General features: G+C 38.4%; 1 protein-coding gene and 1 long non-coding RNA gene across 4 annotated transcripts in view; one reads left to right on the top strand and one right to left on the bottom strand.

Annotated features, from left to right (window-relative positions):
• The window catches only part of LOC115659342, a 77,345-nt gene that overhangs the window by 13,470 nt on the left and 43,847 nt on the right, over positions 1-20,028 (bottom strand). The gene's annotated exons all lie outside the window — the stretch shown is intronic.
• Positions 1-20,028, top strand: part of TANC1 (tetratricopeptide repeat, ankyrin repeat and coiled-coil containing 1) — a 195,289-nt gene that overhangs the window by 138,418 nt on the left and 36,843 nt on the right. For all 3 annotated transcript variants that reach the window (XM_030579279.1, XM_030579280.1, XM_030579278.1), the window contains 7 exons: positions 548-714; positions 1,841-2,448; positions 3,930-4,038; positions 4,267-4,389; positions 7,976-8,212; positions 12,574-12,759; positions 19,818-19,896. In XM_030579279.1, coding sequence (XP_030435139.1) covers positions 548-714; positions 1,841-2,448; positions 3,930-4,038; positions 4,267-4,389; positions 7,976-8,212; positions 12,574-12,759; positions 19,818-19,896 — 1,509 coding nt within the window. The remainder of the gene's footprint in view (positions 1-547; positions 715-1,840; positions 2,449-3,929; positions 4,039-4,266; positions 4,390-7,975; positions 8,213-12,573; positions 12,760-19,817; positions 19,897-20,028) is intronic.

Here is a 20,028-nt window from a genome sequence, read left to right as displayed (position 1 = left end):
ATTTGTTAGAATCAAAGGGTCAGTAAGTGCTTGTAATTATATACGGGACCTTCTATTGATGTACTTATAACGATCTATAACACGTGCTACTCATGTCTTTAACATGCTTGTAACATCTATTAAATCAATTAACCTTTTCAGTATATCATTTACAAAATGGAGCTTAAATATAAAGTGTGACTGAAAACACAGTTGGAAATGTGTAGATGTTCCCCTGTAATTTTTGTAACCAGACCTTGCAGGATAGTGCTAGTCATGAGATTTGGAAAATGAAACTATGAATTATTTTAATTGACTAAAGAGAGGAAAGTGCCAAAAAGCAAGCAAACAGCATAAATAGTAAATTAGATTTTAAAAATTCAGTTTTAATCTAAGTGAGATTAGTGATGGTGGTGATTTTTGGTTAGATATTCTGATTTGCAAAATTTCTCCAGGTGTGTATAAAGTTACCTGTACTACTAAGATTTTCAAAATTGTGCATAAAAATGAGTCTCTGTTTGTGGGAATATGTGCAATCTCCTGGGGTTTTTTTACTTTTATTATGCAGAGCAGAGAATTCCAGAGGAAGAATACATCATTTTGATAGATGGTTTAAATGAGGCTGAATTCCATAAACCTGATTATGGTGACACACTTTCTTCATTTATCACAAACATTATCTCTAAATTTCCTTCCTGGTTGAAGCTGATTGTGACTGTAAGAACTAACTTTCAGGTAAAAATCATATTTTTTGTTTAGCTTCTTTTTCTCTTAAGTGACTTTTTACACTGCTACAAGGATGTTACCTTGAAAGAAGGCTCTTTTAGGGGAATTCAAAGATAAAAATAAAAATAGTGCCATATGTTCTTGCTTTGTGGTGGATAAATAGGATTTTTTCCCCCTTGTTTTCTGAAGTATGCCAGTGAGATAAGTGACAAAACATGAACTACATTTTTCATAGCCCTCAGGTGAGATGAGAATTGGATATTGAATCAATAGAAGTTAGGAGTTCTCAACATCTTACAGAGTGTGAGGTGGTTAGTTCCCAACTAACGGTTGATTTATTTGGGACTTCTCCTGAAAGGATCACTTATTTAGAATAAGTCTTTCTCTAATACATAGTCCATGAAACAACTATCTGGATTCTGGGAGGCATGGGGCTACAGTAGTTTCATAATGTCAGTGCCCCCAGACTGAAAGTTCAGATTATTTATCCATTTATCTGTTTTTAATTACATAAGAAATGCATTGTATTATAATGGAGCTCATTTATACTAAAGATTGAAAAGTTTTCTAGACTATGCAATGCATCTATTATCTGAATTACTGTTTTTTTATACACCATAAATGTGTGTTCAGGTAAAACCACCATACCTAGATCACCCGTTCTGTAATTGTCAGTTCTCCCTAACTAAATAGTTGTGCTCAGTCAGTACTTGGATGGGAGACCTCTGAGGAACACCTGCTGCTGGAAATGGTGGTGATGGTCCTCTTCTCTCTGAGTCATTACTAAACTATTTGTAGGCAAAGGGATGTAAAACAGTTTCCTGGCCAAATTCCATTTCTGGTAACTTTGCATTCTGCTGCCCTAAATTTGAAATGACCACTATACATCTTTCATCTACCCTTCAAGAGTTTGTTAATAAAGTGTTCTGAGATTCTCAGAAGAAAGATGATGTAGTGTAAAAATATAATGTTACCTGTTTTCAAGTTAGTATATTTACAAGAGCATAATAGAGCTAATAAATCTTTCTTATCTCTATCTAATGCCTCTCACAAAAGAAAAATATAGTGAAGCAGGACTGTGAATTTTCAATTCTGAAATGGTATAATGTGTGCACGTGTGTGTGTTTTATTACAGGAAAATACGAGTTCACTGCCCTTTTTCAAAATATCCCTAGATGACTTCCCAGATAACAAAGAAATTCATGGTGACTTGAATTCATATATTCAGTACAGGATCAACAGCAGTCAGGAAATTATAAACAATATATCTTTAAACGGGAAAGCTGATGCAGCCATAATCGGGAAAGTGAGTAACCACCTGATCATGAAGAGCTTGGGATCTTATCTCTATTTGAAACTGACACTGGATCTTTTTCAGAAAGGTCACTTGGTGATAAAAAGTGCAAGTTACAAGGTAGTTCCTGTGTCTCTATCAGAACTTTATTTGCTACAGTGCAACATGAAGTTCATGACCAACTCTGCTTTTGAGAGAGCACTGCCAGTGTTAAATGTGGCACTAGCATCTCTTCATCCCATGACAGATGACCAGATTTTCCAAGCTATTAATGCTGGTCAAGTAAATGGTGAACAGGACTGGGAAGACTTCCAACAGAGGATGGAGGCCCTTTCGTGCTTTCTGATAAAAAGGCGTGACAAAACACGTATGTTCTGCCATCCTTCCTTCAGGGAATGGCTTGTTTGGAGAGCGGATGGTGAAAATACAAACTTCTTATGTGAGCCAAGGTAAATGAAGGCTGCAATAAACTGTAATATGTACAGAGAGCTGCTGTTACAGATTTTAATTATCACTTTTGATCACTGATAGGAGGAGAGAATAATGTTAAACAGATGCATCTTTTTCAAAGGAAGAGCTGTGCATGTTTAAAGCCAAGTTTTGTCTTCTAATGCCTAAATGCAGCTCCTCATGGAGTCAATGAGAGCTGGGCCTATCCATCTGAGAGCAGAATGTACCTTTAGTAGATTCATTAAGCTATGTGATTTCACTATCTTGGTGAAGAAGTGTAATTTATGAGAAGTCTATTTTTATCTCCTTGGCAAAATCTGCAATAGGAAAATACTGTAAGGTTTCTTACAAACTCAGACTTTGAAAGCTACCTTTTCTGTCAGGAAATAAGGCAATAGATCATTTTGTCTCATTTTGTTTTTTTTTAAATTACTCAGACACTCCCATTTCAATTTGACCCTACTCCCCTTTCTTGGGTTGTATAGTATGCATTATGTAAGTCAGAGCCACTGAAAAACACTGTGTGTGCATATTTTGGTAGCCTGCATAGTCCATTTTGCCAGCCTGCATTTTTCGTTTTGCCACACTAGTCGGGGGTTGGAGTTTAGTCCTTTAAAAAACATTTTAAAATGAGTTAGGACCATCACACATACATAAAGTAGATTTTGGTGATAATTCTAAACATGGATTTACCAGTATTGGACCCAGCTATCTCAAAATTTTAAGAATTCAGTTCTCCTGAGTTTTACAAAACCATGGGTTTTACATGATAAAACTGATCTAATAACAATTTAATTTAATTACGTAAAATTCACCACTCTGTGTTTGCTTCATATAACAATGCCCAGAATTATATCAGAAGCTGTAGATTTTCTGAAAAAGTGACTGCTATAGTATGTTAGGCATATGTTACAAGCTGATGGTGGTTTTTATGTCTGTCTCTGTGTGTGTTCATTTTATTATGAAAAGAAAAGGATGCTCTTTAATTTTTTTAAGGGCTTGCAGGTTTTAACAGAATTTCATATATTATTAGAGGTATGGAAAAATGTAACAGTCAGATTTAGCAGAACATTGCAATATCTATTTAGGGTGTCTTGCTGACTTGACCCCTTCCATCTCCAGTCAGTGGGGATTCTGATCTGGTGCTTGAGACCTGAACACTTTTCATGAGGCGACTCTTTAGATTTCCTATGACCCTGTTCAATTCAGATTTATTCTTTTAGAAGTGAATTAACTTTACTTAGAGACAGAACTCTGTTGTCCCCTCTCCTAATGTAAAAACTTATGAACTCAGGGACAAGTATTAAAAAGTTTTCTCTCTTGGGACATTTAAAAAATTTCGTATTTAAATCAACACATGGAGATATTTGAAAAGTTTAACTAGGTGAAACAAAAACCATTGAAGTATGCATGACATAAATGTAACTAAATCTTTACTAAATAAATGTGTGCTACTTTCTAATTTCCTTCCTTTTGCTAGGAACGGGCATGCTCTACTGGCATTCATGTTTTCTCGGCAAGAGGGAAAATTAAACCGTCAGCAAACGATGGAACTTGGTCATCACATTCTTAAAGCACACATTTTCAAGGTAAAATCCACATATTTTAAAAACACAGTTGTATGATATCAGTATAAATGCACAAATGTTTGAGATGATTCCAGACTGGGTGTTTTAATAGTTACAAACCACCTCTATAAACATGTAATATTCTTATAAATAATTCTTACAAATTATGCCTCATCCATATAAAAAAATATAAATTATCTCTGCAATCCTATTTCTAAAAGTATCTCTTTATTTTATCATTTCTCCTAGGGTCTCAGCAAAAAAACTGGAATTTCTTCCAGTCACCTTCAAGCCCTGTGGGTTGGATATAGCACAGATGGATTGTCAGCTGCCCTTGCTTCTCTGAGAAACCTCTATACACCTAATGTGAAGGTAAGAAAATAAGAATTATGCACTGAGGATGCCACCTGAATCACAAATGGTTCTGATCTTGCACCAATGAAATCAATGGGAGTTTTTCCACTGACTTCAGTGAGGACAGGATTACCTAGTATGAAAATATCATACATAATTAAAATACCAGTGATAACTAGATGTCATCTAGAGATGGTCTGTGAATAATATTTAAGTGCTATAAAGTCAGCAAAGAGGGAAGTAAAGGTTTGCTTTTCTAGGGCCAACTTATAAATTGCAATGAATATCTTAAGATTTTTTTTGCCCAGAGAGTCAATGTATTTTTAAAATAGACACTGAGAATCTGGAGGACATTACTCATCAAATCATAAACATTTTTATGAGATTAAATTTCAGACCAAATTTATGGGAAGGTACATTTGTTGCCCTGCAACTGAATGAATGCCATCTGTGTTGTGTCCTCCTTTAGCTTTTGTGTTTTATTGGGGAATTTGACTTCTGTGACTATCAGCAACAGTCTGTTCTTCACTCTGTTGCATTTTATCTCATTTTGGATTATTCCTAAATCTTAATCCAAATGGGTATTTAGTACATGAATCAATTTAAACAAAACCAAAACACATCTGTACCCCAAGCAGAGATTTTACTCCAGAATAGAAATGCCAGAGACTCCATGAAGTCTGCGGAATTTTGCTGTTGCGATCAATTGTACAAAGAAGGCATTTGGATTAGTATGGTGAAGGGCGGCAGTTTAAAACCCTGACATAGAGAGAGAGAGAGAGAGAGACAGTAGAAAACGTGCTGAGCTTAAACATTAAACTGAGAAGATCTGAATTTCAACAGATTGCATGGACACATAGTCAGGTATGAGGACTCCTGAGTTCCACACCCGTTTCTATTTTTTACTTTGGGACAGGTCACTTAATGCCTCAGTTTGCCCGTTTGTAAAATGGGTGTGGTGCTTAGTTGTTTGTAAAGTAATTTGAGATCCTTTTTAAAAGTTAAGTGTTATTTTATCACAAATGATTCCTTTTGGGAGGAATTAAAAATAAAACCCACCGATCTAGCAAGTGTTGTGGGGTGGTCCAATATATATTAGGTGCTTAGTTGTTATATAAATAACTTAAATTTAATCTCATTTAGTCCTGGCTCTTCTGAAACCTTTGCTGAAACAGCTAACGTGGGATCATTTTAAAGACTGCGCGTTTTTAATAGGTATTGTAAAATATCTGTTTTTGCAGAAATCTGTGTACCTTATTTGTAGCATCATGCTCTCTTAATGGTATTGGTTTGCTTTATACATCCACTGTCTTTTAAAACAGAACTTGCAAAAATTATGCATGTAATTAAAAGAATATTCAGAATAATAATGGTGAATGAATACTATCCAGAAGAATTGTAGGTAGAGTTTCTTGAGGGGTATTTCTGTAAAAAGCCACTTTAATTCATATTTGTATGAATCCTTCACTGATGGATTTTCATTTCAGCAGAGAGCTGCTAATGTTATAGATTCATAGACGCCAACATTTAATACAGCCTAAAAAAAGTGTCCTTTAAAGAAAAATATTTTTAATGTAGAATTTAAAGCAAGTCATAAATTGACTGGAGAAAATTCATATATTGGAAAATGAGTTCAAAATATGCCCTTGCCAGTAAGGTTAAGTATAGCTCTTTTGACTATAATTTCACAACCCTGCAATGTGGAGATTTTATGTGGCAAATGCACAAAACCTTGTTTTCTAAAAATCTGACACGTGCAGGAAGTTCAGTTACGGATTCTTCTTCTGTTTAAAATCTTACTATTGATTGTGCCTTGGAGACTGATCCAGTTCTCATTAAAGTTTTTCCCTCGATTTTGACTGCTCACATTTATGTCTGAGCGAGCATTATATTGACAAATTATCAGGAGCCCAGGGACCACACCCAGTTTACTAATTTAGAGCAGAATTTAGTCTCCTCATTTTAAATATGATGAAATGTAGTACCGAAGATTAGTTTCTGGCATGTGGTGACCGATTTTAAACTATACAATCCAGCATGCGGAAGGAGTTGTCCTCTCCTGAGGTTCAGTATACGCCTCCCTCTTCCTCCGATGAAAGCTAATACAGGGGAGTGTGACATGGCTGTGTCCATCTTTACCTCAGTTGCAGTACACTGCCCCAGGGGGTGCAGAGAGAGACCAGGCAAACATAAGGGAGAAGGAAACTCCTTACTTATATCACTGTTCTCACTGTGCACATACTAAGAGCTGTCTACAATCTGGCTGTTGATTAAAACAAAAAAATTGCTAGCCATTTAGCTGTCATTTACCCACATAATCAGAGCTTGGTTATGGTTTAATTGTAATATTAAAAAGAAGCAACTTGAGGTCATATATGCCTGTTTCATATATTTTCAAATACGCCTGTAAAACCCTAAAATACAAATGAATAGGAGGAACAATGAGGCATTGAGCCACAGTGATGTCAACTAGGGTAATAATAGGTTTCATAGTGGACCATTTTAGGGACCTATCCTACAAAAACATATGCATGGAGTAACTGTGTTTGCAGGACTGAGCCTTTAGACTGCCCTTCTTTTGTGTGTTATCTGGATTTTCATAATTTTAGCACATTTCTTTGATGACTGTGTTTTAGGGTTAGAGAAGAATTTAACAGTAACTTTAAGCCCAAATTCAGCCTACCCTAAAATTATTGTATTCTGCTGGAAGATGTCATTAATAGCAATTTAAAAATGGGAGGTGGGAGATCCTTCCATTTCCAAGACAGTAAATTAATCTAGTCAATGTTTTTGTGGACCTGAAACACGTTTTCTGTTCTTGTATTTTCCTGCTGATTCTTCAGCAGATTTAGTTGGGGTTGGTCCTGCTTTGAGCAGGGAGCTGGACTAGATGACCTCCTGGGGTCTCTTCCAACCCTGATATTCTATGATTCTATGAAACTAACGCTGGGCCCAGCCTTGTGCTCATATTGGTGATGTGGTAAGGCAAGTAAGGGAACAAGGCTATGCACACAGAAACATGCTAATTTCAAGTACCATTGGAGATCAAGGAACACAAAATCTGTGTTTTGCTAAATGGAAAAAGTCATGATCTGCAGGGAAATAGTTGTTGTTTTCTGAACAACAAACATACCATGGGGAAATTTAAAGGTGAAAGAGGGAAAATTGGGGGAAAATGGGAAGTGTAGGCTCCATTATTGGAATTGCCCATGAGCGGATGGGAGAGAAGGTTGCAATTTTGGCCAACTGCTAAGTGTTTTCAAAGGGTTGCAAGCAAATTATAGAGCTCCAGCGTAACAATATATGTTGTGCCATGGGAACAGATAGCGATGAAGAGGTTATAAAGATTTTAAACTTAATAATTTTGTGGATTTATAGCTTGAATTTAGAGCTAGTAAACCAAAGATATAACTGCTAGCCAAAGGCTTTAAAACTTTTTTTACGTCACATTAATATCAATATGTAATATAAATGGAAACTGAATTTAATTTTAATACCAAAATCAGAATAAAAAATGAGATACTTCTGCAGCCTCTCTAACTAAGGTGATGATATGCTATGATAAATGTGGAGAAAAACATAGCTTGTTTAAATTCTCCTTCAGGTGAGTCGTCTGCTGATCTTGGGGGGAGCAAATGTGAATTACAGGACTGAAGTTCTAAATAATGCTCCAATACTGTGTGTTGAATCTCACCTGGGACATGAAGAAATGGTCACTCTTCTGGTGGAATTTGGAGCTGCTCTGGATGGGACATCTGAAAATGGAATGACCCCACTTAGCTATGCAGCCGCTGCAGGTCACATGAGCTTGGTTTCACTGCTTTGCAAAAAGGGTGCAAGGGTAAGCTATGACATCAAAGGATGATTTTAACTACAGTATTCATGGCTAGGAAAATATTGTATAGGCATGTTTTAGAGCAATATTATTTATTAGCAATTTATGTAGAGCACTGTGTACATACCATTTTTGAAAAACAAAAACAACAAAAAAACACATATATACCAAAGGGGTATAAATTCTTACATAGATCCTTGCCCTGAAGAGCTTACAATAGAAAGCCATAATTCTACAGAGATTTATGTGTGTGCTTATCTTTACATTTGTGAGTAGTTCCATTGAATTTAATGGAACTATTTACATTATAAACCTCGCCAAGATTGTGGCCGAAGAGTTGAAGCTGATTGGTGATGTCCTGGGGCAGGCCCCAAGTTTGTGATGAGCAATCAGTGTCATGGCAATGGGGGAGGGAAATAAGAGTGGAATTGCAATAATGGGAGAGGAAACATGTTTATGGGAGAGCATATTTGTTTATTTCCTACTTGGAATCATTTGAATCATCTCATTTCATAGTTGTTGTTTTTCCATTTCATTGTATTCCTTTCTCATCTGGGGTAGGTAGATCCCAACGCTTCCTAATTTTCCGTAATCCTCCCAATTTTTGCATGTAATTACAAAACTACAAATTCAGGCTTAAAACTACTACTCTTGCAAGCACACACATTTTATACATATATAAATTACGCGTATGTGAGAGACTCACTACCACTCAGGTCCAATGAACAGAGCAAATATTGCTGTGGCTTTAGGGGGCGTTCTTTTCCACTTATGGCACATGCACAGATTGCACAGTGAGGGTCTGATCGGAGACAAGCTGCAACGATTTTGAATGGGTTGAGGCATTGTTCGATTTACTCCCCAAGCCACAGGCTGTGTATTGCTCTCTGACTGCCCTGTGTGGACCCTGATGGTGAGCTTTAGGACCTGGAGCACTCCAGCAGGGTCTACACAGAGCAGATAAAGTTCAACATGTGGCTTGAGTGGTGACTCCTGCACCCCAAACCCCACTGACAGTCGCCGTGGCTTGCCTTCTGTGAGACCCTCACTGCACAGTCTGTGGCAGAGGATAAGCTATAGGGGCGGGAGGAGGAGGAGAGGAATTATGACGAAGGAGGGAGAAGAGTATCATACTGGGAAGGATGTTCAGCCATGGGACTGGCTGAGGTAATTAAGGGCCTCCCTAGATGGCATAGGAGGGTAGCTTTCCTAGGGCTGATTCTCCCCTTCTTCCTGTCCAGGAGTAGGAGCCGAGGCCCTCTCCCTTGTCCATAGACAGGGAGGGTGGGGGAATGATGTCCCATTTTTTCTGCGGGGACAGGGGTGGGTGAGGGAGAGCCAGAGGTCCCAGTCTGGGGGAAGAGAGATCTAAGCAGCCTCCCTGATTCCTCACCACAGTTGTTTTCATAAACATCTGTAAAAGTCTCAGAGCAAGATTACCATCTCTGGCCAAGTGCAAATACAAAACATTCAACTGGAAATTAGTGCAGGGGAGATCTCCAACCTCTCTTATTTTGGCTGAGGGATTTGAAGGAGAAGAGTTACAATTACTTGGTGTGCAGGAGGACAGAAATTGTTTCAGGCATATGTAGGGACATGTATGTTGGAGAGAGAAGACATGGAGTGGAAGAAGGAAGTAAATAGCGAATGCAAATGTAAGTGGAACTAGTTGAGTACAGTACAGGATATGAGAATGAGGGAACAAAGGCTGAGATGTAGGTATGGTACAGAGCTCTGGAGAACACCGAAGGGGAGGAATGTTGATTAGTCAACATTTTCCTGAGATGTGTTTATAGGGTGATTTATTAGGGTTTCATTTGTTTCTCCTGTGTCAGATTATGAGTAACAAAAGTGCAGAATGAACAAAATCCTGTTGTTGTTCTCCCCCCCCCCCAGATTAAACACTAAATATTTGGCAGAGAAATTGGCTAGTTACTATTTGCTACATGTATAAAATGCTCATTAATGGATACTTATTCCTGTTACTTGGATTGTAAACTCTTTGGGACAGGGACCAGCTCTTTGTTATGACTTTATATACTGCCTAACACAATGGGGCTCTGATCCATGACTGGGACTCCTAAGCACATAATACAAGGAATAATAATATGCACCCAGAACGCAGAGACTTAAAGGCCAGAAGGACAGACTCTTGTGATCATCTAGTCTGACCCTCTGCTTAACACAAGCTATTGGACTTTCCTGAATTAATTCCTGTTTCAAATCCAATAGCAGTGGTTGCACTGTAATAATGGAGAGGCCTCTAAATGGGGCCATGCATTATTTAGTTCCTAAGTTGCTTGCTGATGGCAGAGATGTTGCTCCACGTCTCCTCTTCATTTGTCTCATGTTTTGTGGCTATATATAATCACTTTCCATACCTAATGGAGCTATATGAGAGACCAAAGGTAGAAAAAATAAATCCAATGCTTTCTATCCAAATTCTTGTTGCTGTTATAAAAAATATAACCCAATAGCAGATTTTAAAAAAATCCCCGAAAAACCCACAATGCAATTACTATGCCAGCTCTAGTGGATAGTTTTACTTCTCACATTGAAAAATAGAAAAGCTCACAATCTAAGATGGAAACAGACAAAATAACTAGATACTGGAGAAGTCAAAATGTGGTGGAAAGTTCCTGTTCTTTGTTTGTACTGACCATCACTTTCAACATGCAGATGAGTAATTAGACAGGCTTGATCTTTTAGTGTTTTGAGGGATGTGTTTTTAATTTAGCAGTCCTAGACTGACCCTCTTAGCTACTTTTTTACAAACAGATAATCTGTCTACCTGCCCAGATAGCGCTCCTACGGCATTAGCAAGAGGATGGACAAGCTGGAGAATCACTGACAGCTTTGAGGGGTGCGGCATAGGGCCTCCTTCCAACCCCACCTTCTTTCTCCTCCCCAGGGGGTCAGATGCAATGTTCCTCACTTAAACTGTACCAGTTCCTTTGTGGGGGGATGGGAGTGCTGTCCTCCTCTGTTCTTGTTTGGCCGATGTAGCCTCTTCAGGCGGTTGCTGCTGCCCCAGCTGACACTACCCTCACTGTTGATGCAAGAGTCTGAGAGTAATGATGGGTTTTCAGCATGCAAAAGAAAGAAATGGTCAATCAGAAGCCTCTCTAAATGTAAAATATACCTTAAAAAAAAAATTCCGAGGTTGGCCATTTACTCACCCTGACTGTAATGAAATCCATATCTATCATATAGGGCTACAGAGTGTAGAGCTGGAGGTGCAACAGAGATAGATTAGAGTACTCATATTTCTGTAAAGGTAAAGACTAAGATTGTGTGTGGCCACTATACACAGGTAAAGGCAGTGACGATGCTTCTTGCACACTCCAGAGGGTCTAGGCATAATCAAGAGGGGTGTGTGCGTGTGTTTAAGTCCCATAGCAAGAAATGGAGGGAACCCACAAACACATGGTCTCTTCTGGTAATCATCTTTTTATTTGAAGTTATTCAGTAGGAAAGCTGTTTTTATTTTTTATGTTTAAGCCTCTCCTTGTGTTTCTTTAATTTTACATGAACAAGGGAATTGTCGCATAGTATCATAGAAAAGTAGGACTGCAAGAGACCTCGATTGGTCATCTAGTGCAGTCCCCGGCACTGAGGCAAGTCTAAGTATTATATAGACCATCCATGACAGATGTTTGTCTAACCTGTTCTTAAAAACCTCCAGTGATGGAGATTCTACAACCTCCCTAGGTAATTTGTTCCACTGCTTAACTATCCTGACAGGAAGTTTTTCCTAAGGTCTCACCTAAATCTCCCTTATATTAATTTAAGCCCATTACTACATGTCCTGTCCTCAGTGGATAAAAAGAACAATTTATCACCCTTCTCCTTAGAACAACCCATTATATACTAGAAGACTATCATATCTCCCTTCATCGTCTTGTCTCCAGACTAAACAAACCCAATTTTTTCAAACTTTCTTCGTAGATTGTGTTTCCTAGACCTTTACTCATTTTTGTTGCTTTCTTCAGTTTGTCTGCATCATTCCTGAGGTGTGGTGCCCAGAACTGGACACAGTACTCCAGATGAGGCCTTGTCAGTGCTAAGTAGAGTGGAAGAACTACTTCTCATATCTTGCATATAACATTCCTGCTAATGTTCCTTCCCTCTACATTCCAGCTCTGCTTTGAACCATAATTCCAAAAATATCACTTATAAATTAAAAGAAAAAATATTTGCATAAAAATGATTTATGTAGTACATAGTGTTCTGAAAGTATAATGTGAATCATCAGACTTCCCATGAGATTATTATCAATTGCTTTGAGCTAAGCTTTGTTGTTGCTAGATCTGTTATGAGAGCTCTGAGATTACTTATAACATTCAAGTTTTTGTTCTTTCATACAGGCTGACTACCTGGACAAAAAAGGCCAATGTGCTTTGGTCCATAGTGCATTAAAGGGACACTGTGATATCCTTGATTATTTGCTTAACAGTGACTGGACAGCTCCTTCCCAGGAACAAATTTCACTAAAAAAATGTCATGCACTTCAGCAGGCATTGACAGCAGCTTCCAGTATGGGACACAGTCAGGTAGGTTAGTGGTTGGAATGTTTCAAAACTAATTTGAATGATCAAAATGGTTTAAATCATGCAATAATAAATGCAAAAAGGAAAACTATTGCAGCTTCAAATGACTTTAATTGGATGTCATCTTAGGTCTTAACTGAATAGAATCTGTAGGGTTATTTAACCAAATAGACCTTTTGTATCTTGTTTTTGTTGATACGTAATTGTCAAATTACTTTTTCTTCACTATTCTTAAAACTGCTATATAGAATTCCTAATTGTGGTTACTGTTAATGCCTACAAATGAATCACTTCCTCCCATAATCAAAGGCTTATTCTACCTAGGATGGATTTTTTAAAATTTTCTTTCAAAAACCAAGAAAATGCTGTACAGAAAACTACAATAAAAGAGCATTAGATTGCTTCACCTTGCAACCATCATAGAAAGTACTGAAGTTAAGGTTGTGTATGTAACCGTAGCTCTGCACCCTTGTTGCATAAGCACTGAGATACAGGGCTAGGTCAGGGAGCCACATCCAGCTCACCAGATCATTTTATTTGGCCTGCCACAGCCCAGTTCTGGGCAGGTGATCTACCTGTGCCAAGGCCAGGAAGGGAGCAGGGTGTCACAGGAAGAGGGCCCCGCCTGTGCCTGGATGCATGCATCACATAATGCTGTGGCAAGAGCCAGTGAGCTGGAGTGGGGAGACATGCCCAGCCCTGAGGGACAGGAGCTGCTGCTATGGGGTGAATATGGATTGGGCTTGCATGCCAACTCTCCCTCCCTCCACAGCCTCTGGCCCCTTGGGGGCAGGATCTGACCCCTTTCGCCTCCCCCTCACTCCCAATAACCCATGATACACACCTTAGCCCACCAAAGGGTTTTAGTGGATTCTGTGGCTCTTTGCTATGTTAAAGTTGTCCATTCCTGCGCTAGGTCCTCAAAACTCAGTTGGACCAGCTTTGTCTGATACTCTAGTATGGCTGAAAACGTGGTATTAGTCCACCTTTTACAGCTTCCTAATCCTGTGGCCAACTGGAGGCTGTTTCAGTTTTGACATGACTTAGAGCAGTCTTGAGACTGCTCTACGTTGCACCCAGGCACAAAACGCTGATGATAAAAAGAACTCTGCAGTACTCTGTTCATACCTCTTTCTCTACATACACCTCTAAAATGCCTCCATCTCCAGAGGCTGCAAAGGAAAATGTAAGACTGGTTATGGTGGCTGCACACTGCTGGAGGATTCCACTTCCATTAGGAAAATCTTCAGCTGGCTGTTTAGGCTAACTTTAAGACCTCATTCACATGGCTGCACCGGTGTAACTCAAATTGTTTTATAAACTGTTTGTTAGTTAAGCTGATGCAAAACCCCTGTGTGGACACAGTTAAACTGACTTAAACTTGGTTTATATTGATTTAGCTTAGGTAGTTTCTTTACTGAACTAAGCCAAATGAATATAAAGAAGACTGAAATTAAGATTGTCGACCCAGCAGTTTGCACTGGCTTAAATGATATATTAAAAAATACTTTTAGTTAAAATAATATACATTGTACTGCCTTCCAAATCTGCCTTAAATAAGGATATACACCTCTACCCTGATATAACGCGGCCTGATATAACATGAATTCGGATATAACACGGTAAAGCAGCGCTCTGGCGAGGCAGGGCTGTGTGCTCCGGCGGATCAAAGCAAGTTCGATATAGCGCGGTTTCATCTATAATTTTTTGGCTCCCGAGGACAGCGTTATATCAGGGTAGAGCAATATATTCTTTCACTATAGGCTTTTCTAAAGTGGTGAGCATCATAGAATCTGAGTGCCACACAAGCACTAATTAATTTATCCTCACAACCCTGTTGTGAGGTATATAAGTATTATGCTCCCCTTTTTGTAGATGGGACCTGAGGCATAGAGTGAATTGTTGAAGGTCATACTACAGGTCATTGGAAAAGCCAGGTGGAACATAGATCTCCAAAGCCTCAGTCTCTAGTGCCTTAACTAGAGGACAGTTCTGTCTGTGATCCCCTGCTTTGTTTACTGAATGCTGTCCAATTTCTACAATAAAGGAGCCTGGGATACTTGGGGTGAATTGAGGTTCCTGTTGAAAAGGTAGGATGTAATCATATTAAATTTTTTATAGTAATGCATATGCACAAGGGAGCAAAATTTAAGGCTGCATAGACAACATTGGTTCCCAAATGATGCACTCAAAATTTAGAAAATAATAAAATTAATGTTCTTTAAGTTAGGGTTTTAAGTGTGTTTTTGTTTATAGAAATAAAAATAAACATATGATCCATCAATACTACTGTGACAGGCACACTAAAAATGAATATAAATAGAATGCCCAAATATCTTATTCGTATTAAACTGTGGATACATGTGGTGTTCGTTGAGAAAACAGATTAATATATTTCTCTTGAGAACAGAATCTAGACAGTAACTTGAGCTACATTTAGAAAGCTCAGATGGGGAAGATTCAGCTTCTGTGTATGTGTCTGATATGTGATGCAACAAAATGACACAGGAAACTTAATATTATAGAAATTATGTTGTAGGAAAAGTTTTTCCTATTGTTTTAGGACTCTGCTCTTTTAAAGTGGTTTACACTAATAATACTGACAGCTAAACACTCTTACTGTGAGCGTAGAATGGACTTTTCAGTTTACTCTAACACTCTTTCTTTGAGAATCAATATGCATGAAGTATTTGAAAATCCACTTTACCTTCCAACAAGTATTTGGCCCATTCCCGAATTTGTTTCTGAAGATAACATTACTATTGTGAGGGGAGTGTTAACTTCAACAGATATGAGGCCACTCATGGAAGAAGGTGCCATGGCATACACTACCTAGTAAAGATTATCTCCACTGCTGCATCTTAAAGATGAAGTGAAATGCTTTTTAAATTAAACAAATCCAAAAGTCTCTTAAGATCATAAATCACTAAACAGATTTTAATATAAATGTATTTTAAAACTAAATAGTTGAAAGTCATTTCCTCTCTTACCTGACAAGACCTGAATTCAGAATTCTGTTTCTCTTGCCTGTGTGATTAGATCAGTAACACCTAAAATTGCATAAGGAGCCTATTTAGTAGCCATTGGTGTTATCCAGTCTGGCAGGTATAATATCCATGAATTCGTATTTTGGCAGGTGAAAACACCATCTTGATTAACTTCTCAAAATTTTACATATTTGTAATTTTCAGGTTCTATGAATATTCAGATAAGAGTTTTATTTTTTTAAGTATTTAGTTCCCAATCTAAGATTTGCCACATCATACAATCAGCAGTGACATGAGAAAACTAGATTTAGAGAAAAAACATTGTGCTTAAAGCATTTAGTAATTTTTCAAAAATTAGAGATATTCTGTGTGTACTAGGGCTGGGATTTTCCAAGAGTCCTTAGGAAGTTAAGCACCGAAAACCCATTGTTAGGTATCCTAAATCCCTTAGGCCTCTTTGAAAATCCCACCCTAAATTGACGGTTTATATATCAGTAGGGCCCTACCAAATTCACACCCATGAAAAACGTGTCACGAACTGTGAAATCTAGTCTTCCCCGTGAAATCTGTTTTTTTTGTTTGCTTTTATCCTATACTATTCAGATTTCATGGGGGAGACCAGCGTTCACAAATGGGGGGTCCTGACCCAAAAGGGAGTTGCAGGAGGGGTCCCAATGTTATTTTAGGGGGGTCATGGTATTGCCACCCTTACTTCTGCGCTGCCTTCATAGCTGGGTGGCCAGAGAATGGCAGCTGTTGGCCAGGCACCGAGCTCTGAAGACAGCACCGCCAGCAGCAGCACAGAAGTAAGCATGGCCACTCTTACTTTCGCACTACTGCCTTCAGAGCTGGGCGGCTGGAGAGCGGTGGCTGCTAACTGAGGGCCCAGCTCTGCAGGCAGCAGCACAGAAGTAAAGGTGGCAATGCCATACCCTGCCATCCTTCCTTCTGAGCTGCTGCTGATGGCAGTGGTGCTTCCTTCAGAGCTGGGCTCCCAGCCAGCAGCTGCTGATCTCCAGCTGCCTAGCTCTAAAGGCAGTGCCACTGCCAGTAGCAATGCAGAATTAAGGATAGCAACACACAACCACCCTGCAATAACCTTATCACCTCCCCACACCCTTCCACAACTCCTTTTTGGGTCGGACCCCTACAGTTACAACACCGTGAAATTTCAGATTTAAATAGCTGAAACCATGAAATTTATGATCCATTAAATTGACCAAAATGGACCGTTAATTTGATAAGGCCCCTATATATCAGGAAACACAGTTCACAAAAAAGTGTATTCAAGCCAACTTTATTTTCTGTAGTATCTTTCATATAATCTATATCAGTGGGTAGAGTAAGATAGTACATGTGAGCTGTCTCCATTTATCTTAATGGTGTATTAACTCTTAAAGCTTGCCTTTAAATTGTCACTTAGGTTAAGTGTCTCACTGATGATCATTTCTGCAGAAAAATCCATAATTTTTGGAGATCTTTGTTGGAGTATGACTAGAATATCATTATTTTTCACTAATCCGACATCTCTGTTCCATAGTCTGACTGTATTCCAGAATGCTTTAAAGAATTAAGGTTACCAAATAATAGAATTAATATGTATCATTAAGGGAGAAGAGGTCTTACATCTTTGTGAAATATGACGGAGAATCCGTGCGAATGGGAAATAGAAGAAGGATATTCCAGAAGGCAGAAACTGAATAGAACACTCTCCCAGCAATATTGTGAAAGTTGAAGAGAGGGTGTGGAGGCAACTGCTAAAAACATGAAGGGAGAGGAATAGAGATATTTAATATCTGTTGTAGATGTTTATGAAAGCAAGAGTGTGATTTCTAAAATGTGTCTTGGAATGCTGAGTCAGTAGAATTGTTCTAGTAGAGGGCTGATAGGGTTGTTTTTGTTCATGTGTATGTTTTAAAAAAAAAAAGAGAGCAGCAGCTTGTTGTGCATGCTGGCATCTTGCAAGCTGGATTTAGAGACACCATAGAGAAGGTGATAGGACAGAGTGATTATGCTGTTCAGTATATTTTCTTTACATATTGGGGGCTGAGAATGAAATCCCAGATGTGTATTACAATCATAGTTTTATTTTAGTCATGGCTGCTTATCTCAGTTTCTTTCTACGCTTAACATATGGTTTTCAAACTTATTTTGCAACATTTTCTATCTCACTAATTTTTTTAGGTAGGTATGGATCCAGTATTTTAGCCAGAATATCTTCCAAATGCCCTGCTGAAGATCTGGTTGAAATGTTGAAGGTGTAATTATTTGATATAATGACAAATTTGCAATAACAAATACTGCAGAGTAGTATGAAATGTGAACAGTGTTGGTTTAAATCCTGAGTAGGACCCAGGACTTGAGAAACTGGGCTAAAAGAGAGGTAAAGATAAACACTTGTCTTTTGCCACCCTTGGAATTTATTGCCACTGTCTGCTATTCAAGGTAGGGTAGAGAATTGTTTTGTAAGGAGAAGAGCCTTGACAGACCTGGCAACCTTTTGATTTAAAAGCTAGAAGTGCTCTGAAAATGAGTAGAGGGTCCAGGACTGTGGTAAATTTGAGATGAGGCAGAAATTCCTTCACACTAATAAAAGTTGATTTCTAATCCATTGATGAAGGTGAAACCTGCCAGTTCCTTCATAGTACAAAACAGGCCACGCTAATCATTCAGTACCAAAACATTTTCTTGCCATCTAAAAGCTCTGCCTTTTCGCCCTCTCACAACCTTCATAGGGCAATAGGGTAGCTAAATTCCTCATTGCTGGAAAAATTCTACCAAGGGGGTATGAAAAAGTACAACAGAATTTTCTGACTTTAAGATGAATGTAAAGAATAGAATTAATCCATCATATATTCCACACAATAGTTCTTGAAATTCGTTCAGTGCTCATGCAGCCTGGGGCTCCTCTCCACACCATTCCCCCTCTGACATCCTGTATATGTCTACGCTACCTGCCAGATTGGCGGGTAGCAATTGATCTGTTGGGGATCGATTTATCGCATCTCGTCTAGATGTGATACATCGATTCCCGAACGCGCTCCCTGTCGACTCCAGAACTCCACCAGGGCAAGAGATGGAAGCCGAGTCAATGGGGGAGTGGCGGCCATCGATTCCGCCCCGCGAGAACACAAAGTAAGTCAATCTAAGTTGATATAAGATATGTCGACTTCAGCTATGCTATTCTCGTAGCTGAAGTTGCGTATCTTAGATCAGTCCCCCCGCCACATCCCACCAATGTTGTCCAGGCCTTTGGTGACATCCCAAACTTCTGCTAATGTGGATTCTATCTCCCTCGCCCCACTTCCTTTACTGCAGTCTCAATGGTCCTATACACACTTCAGTTTACACTGTTAGGAAACTGATTTAAGGAAGCCGCTGAATGCTATTGGTACTTGCTCGTGCTAAGATGGCATAACTTTATTAAAATGCTTTTTAAACAAACCATTGCAAGAGAGGTCTTGAGTGTTCTTTAAAAAAACAAGCCCTGCTTGGAACAAAGTTATGCTGTGTCCGCACTGAGCAGCATAACTCTCTAAAGTGGAAAAAGATTTTAAAGGCTGCAACTAAAAATTGTGGTGTAAAGTGAGCATAGAAGGGGCATGGGAGTCTACATTATTCAAGATGGGTCTAAAAACATGCTTTTTTAAAATTATAACTGGAGTGGAAAGCATTGTATTCCTTGTGGGAAAACATGGTATTAACCAAGCCTTACAGGATTTAGGCCAAACTGGCTCTCCTTTTATTGTATTGTCTGTCCTTGATTATGCTGGAATACTGAGGAGCTCATTAAAATCATTAACCCTAAGATGATTAATAGAAATACACTAGGTTTCTTTTTTAATGATTTTTAGTGATTTTATAGAGTAGAAAATTAATCATAAAATGAAGTTGTACCCCAAATAATACTGAACTTACTCTAATGGTTTATGCACATATTAACTTTTGCTTGGTCCCTATGTGCTAGGAGAAAAGCAATTTCATTGCTGAAACTTTTACTAATTGGTGTACACAGCAAAATGACAAGATAATGTTTTTTTCTAACTCTTTAATTTCTTTAACTGTTTTTGACAGGTGGTTCGTTACCTCTTTGGGGTTGAAAAGGAACATGAAATAGACATTAATAACACTGATGCATTGTGGGGAGAAACAGGTATTTTATTTATTTTTCCTAATGAGAGTTGCTTACATAAGATTATTGGAAGAGATTTTAATTTGATTTTAACTGCTTTGTATATTCATCACAGGAAATTCACAATAAATCAGAATACAAAAGATTTTGTAA

This window comes from Gopherus evgoodei, chromosome 11, assembly GCF_007399415.2.
Source record: "Gopherus evgoodei ecotype Sinaloan lineage chromosome 11, rGopEvg1_v1.p, whole genome shotgun sequence".
In the NCBI taxonomy this organism is placed as follows: domain Eukaryota; kingdom Metazoa; phylum Chordata; order Testudines; family Testudinidae; genus Gopherus; species Gopherus evgoodei.
Note: the sequence above shows the minus strand (reverse complement) of the source record. Positions and strands in the feature narration are given on the sequence as shown.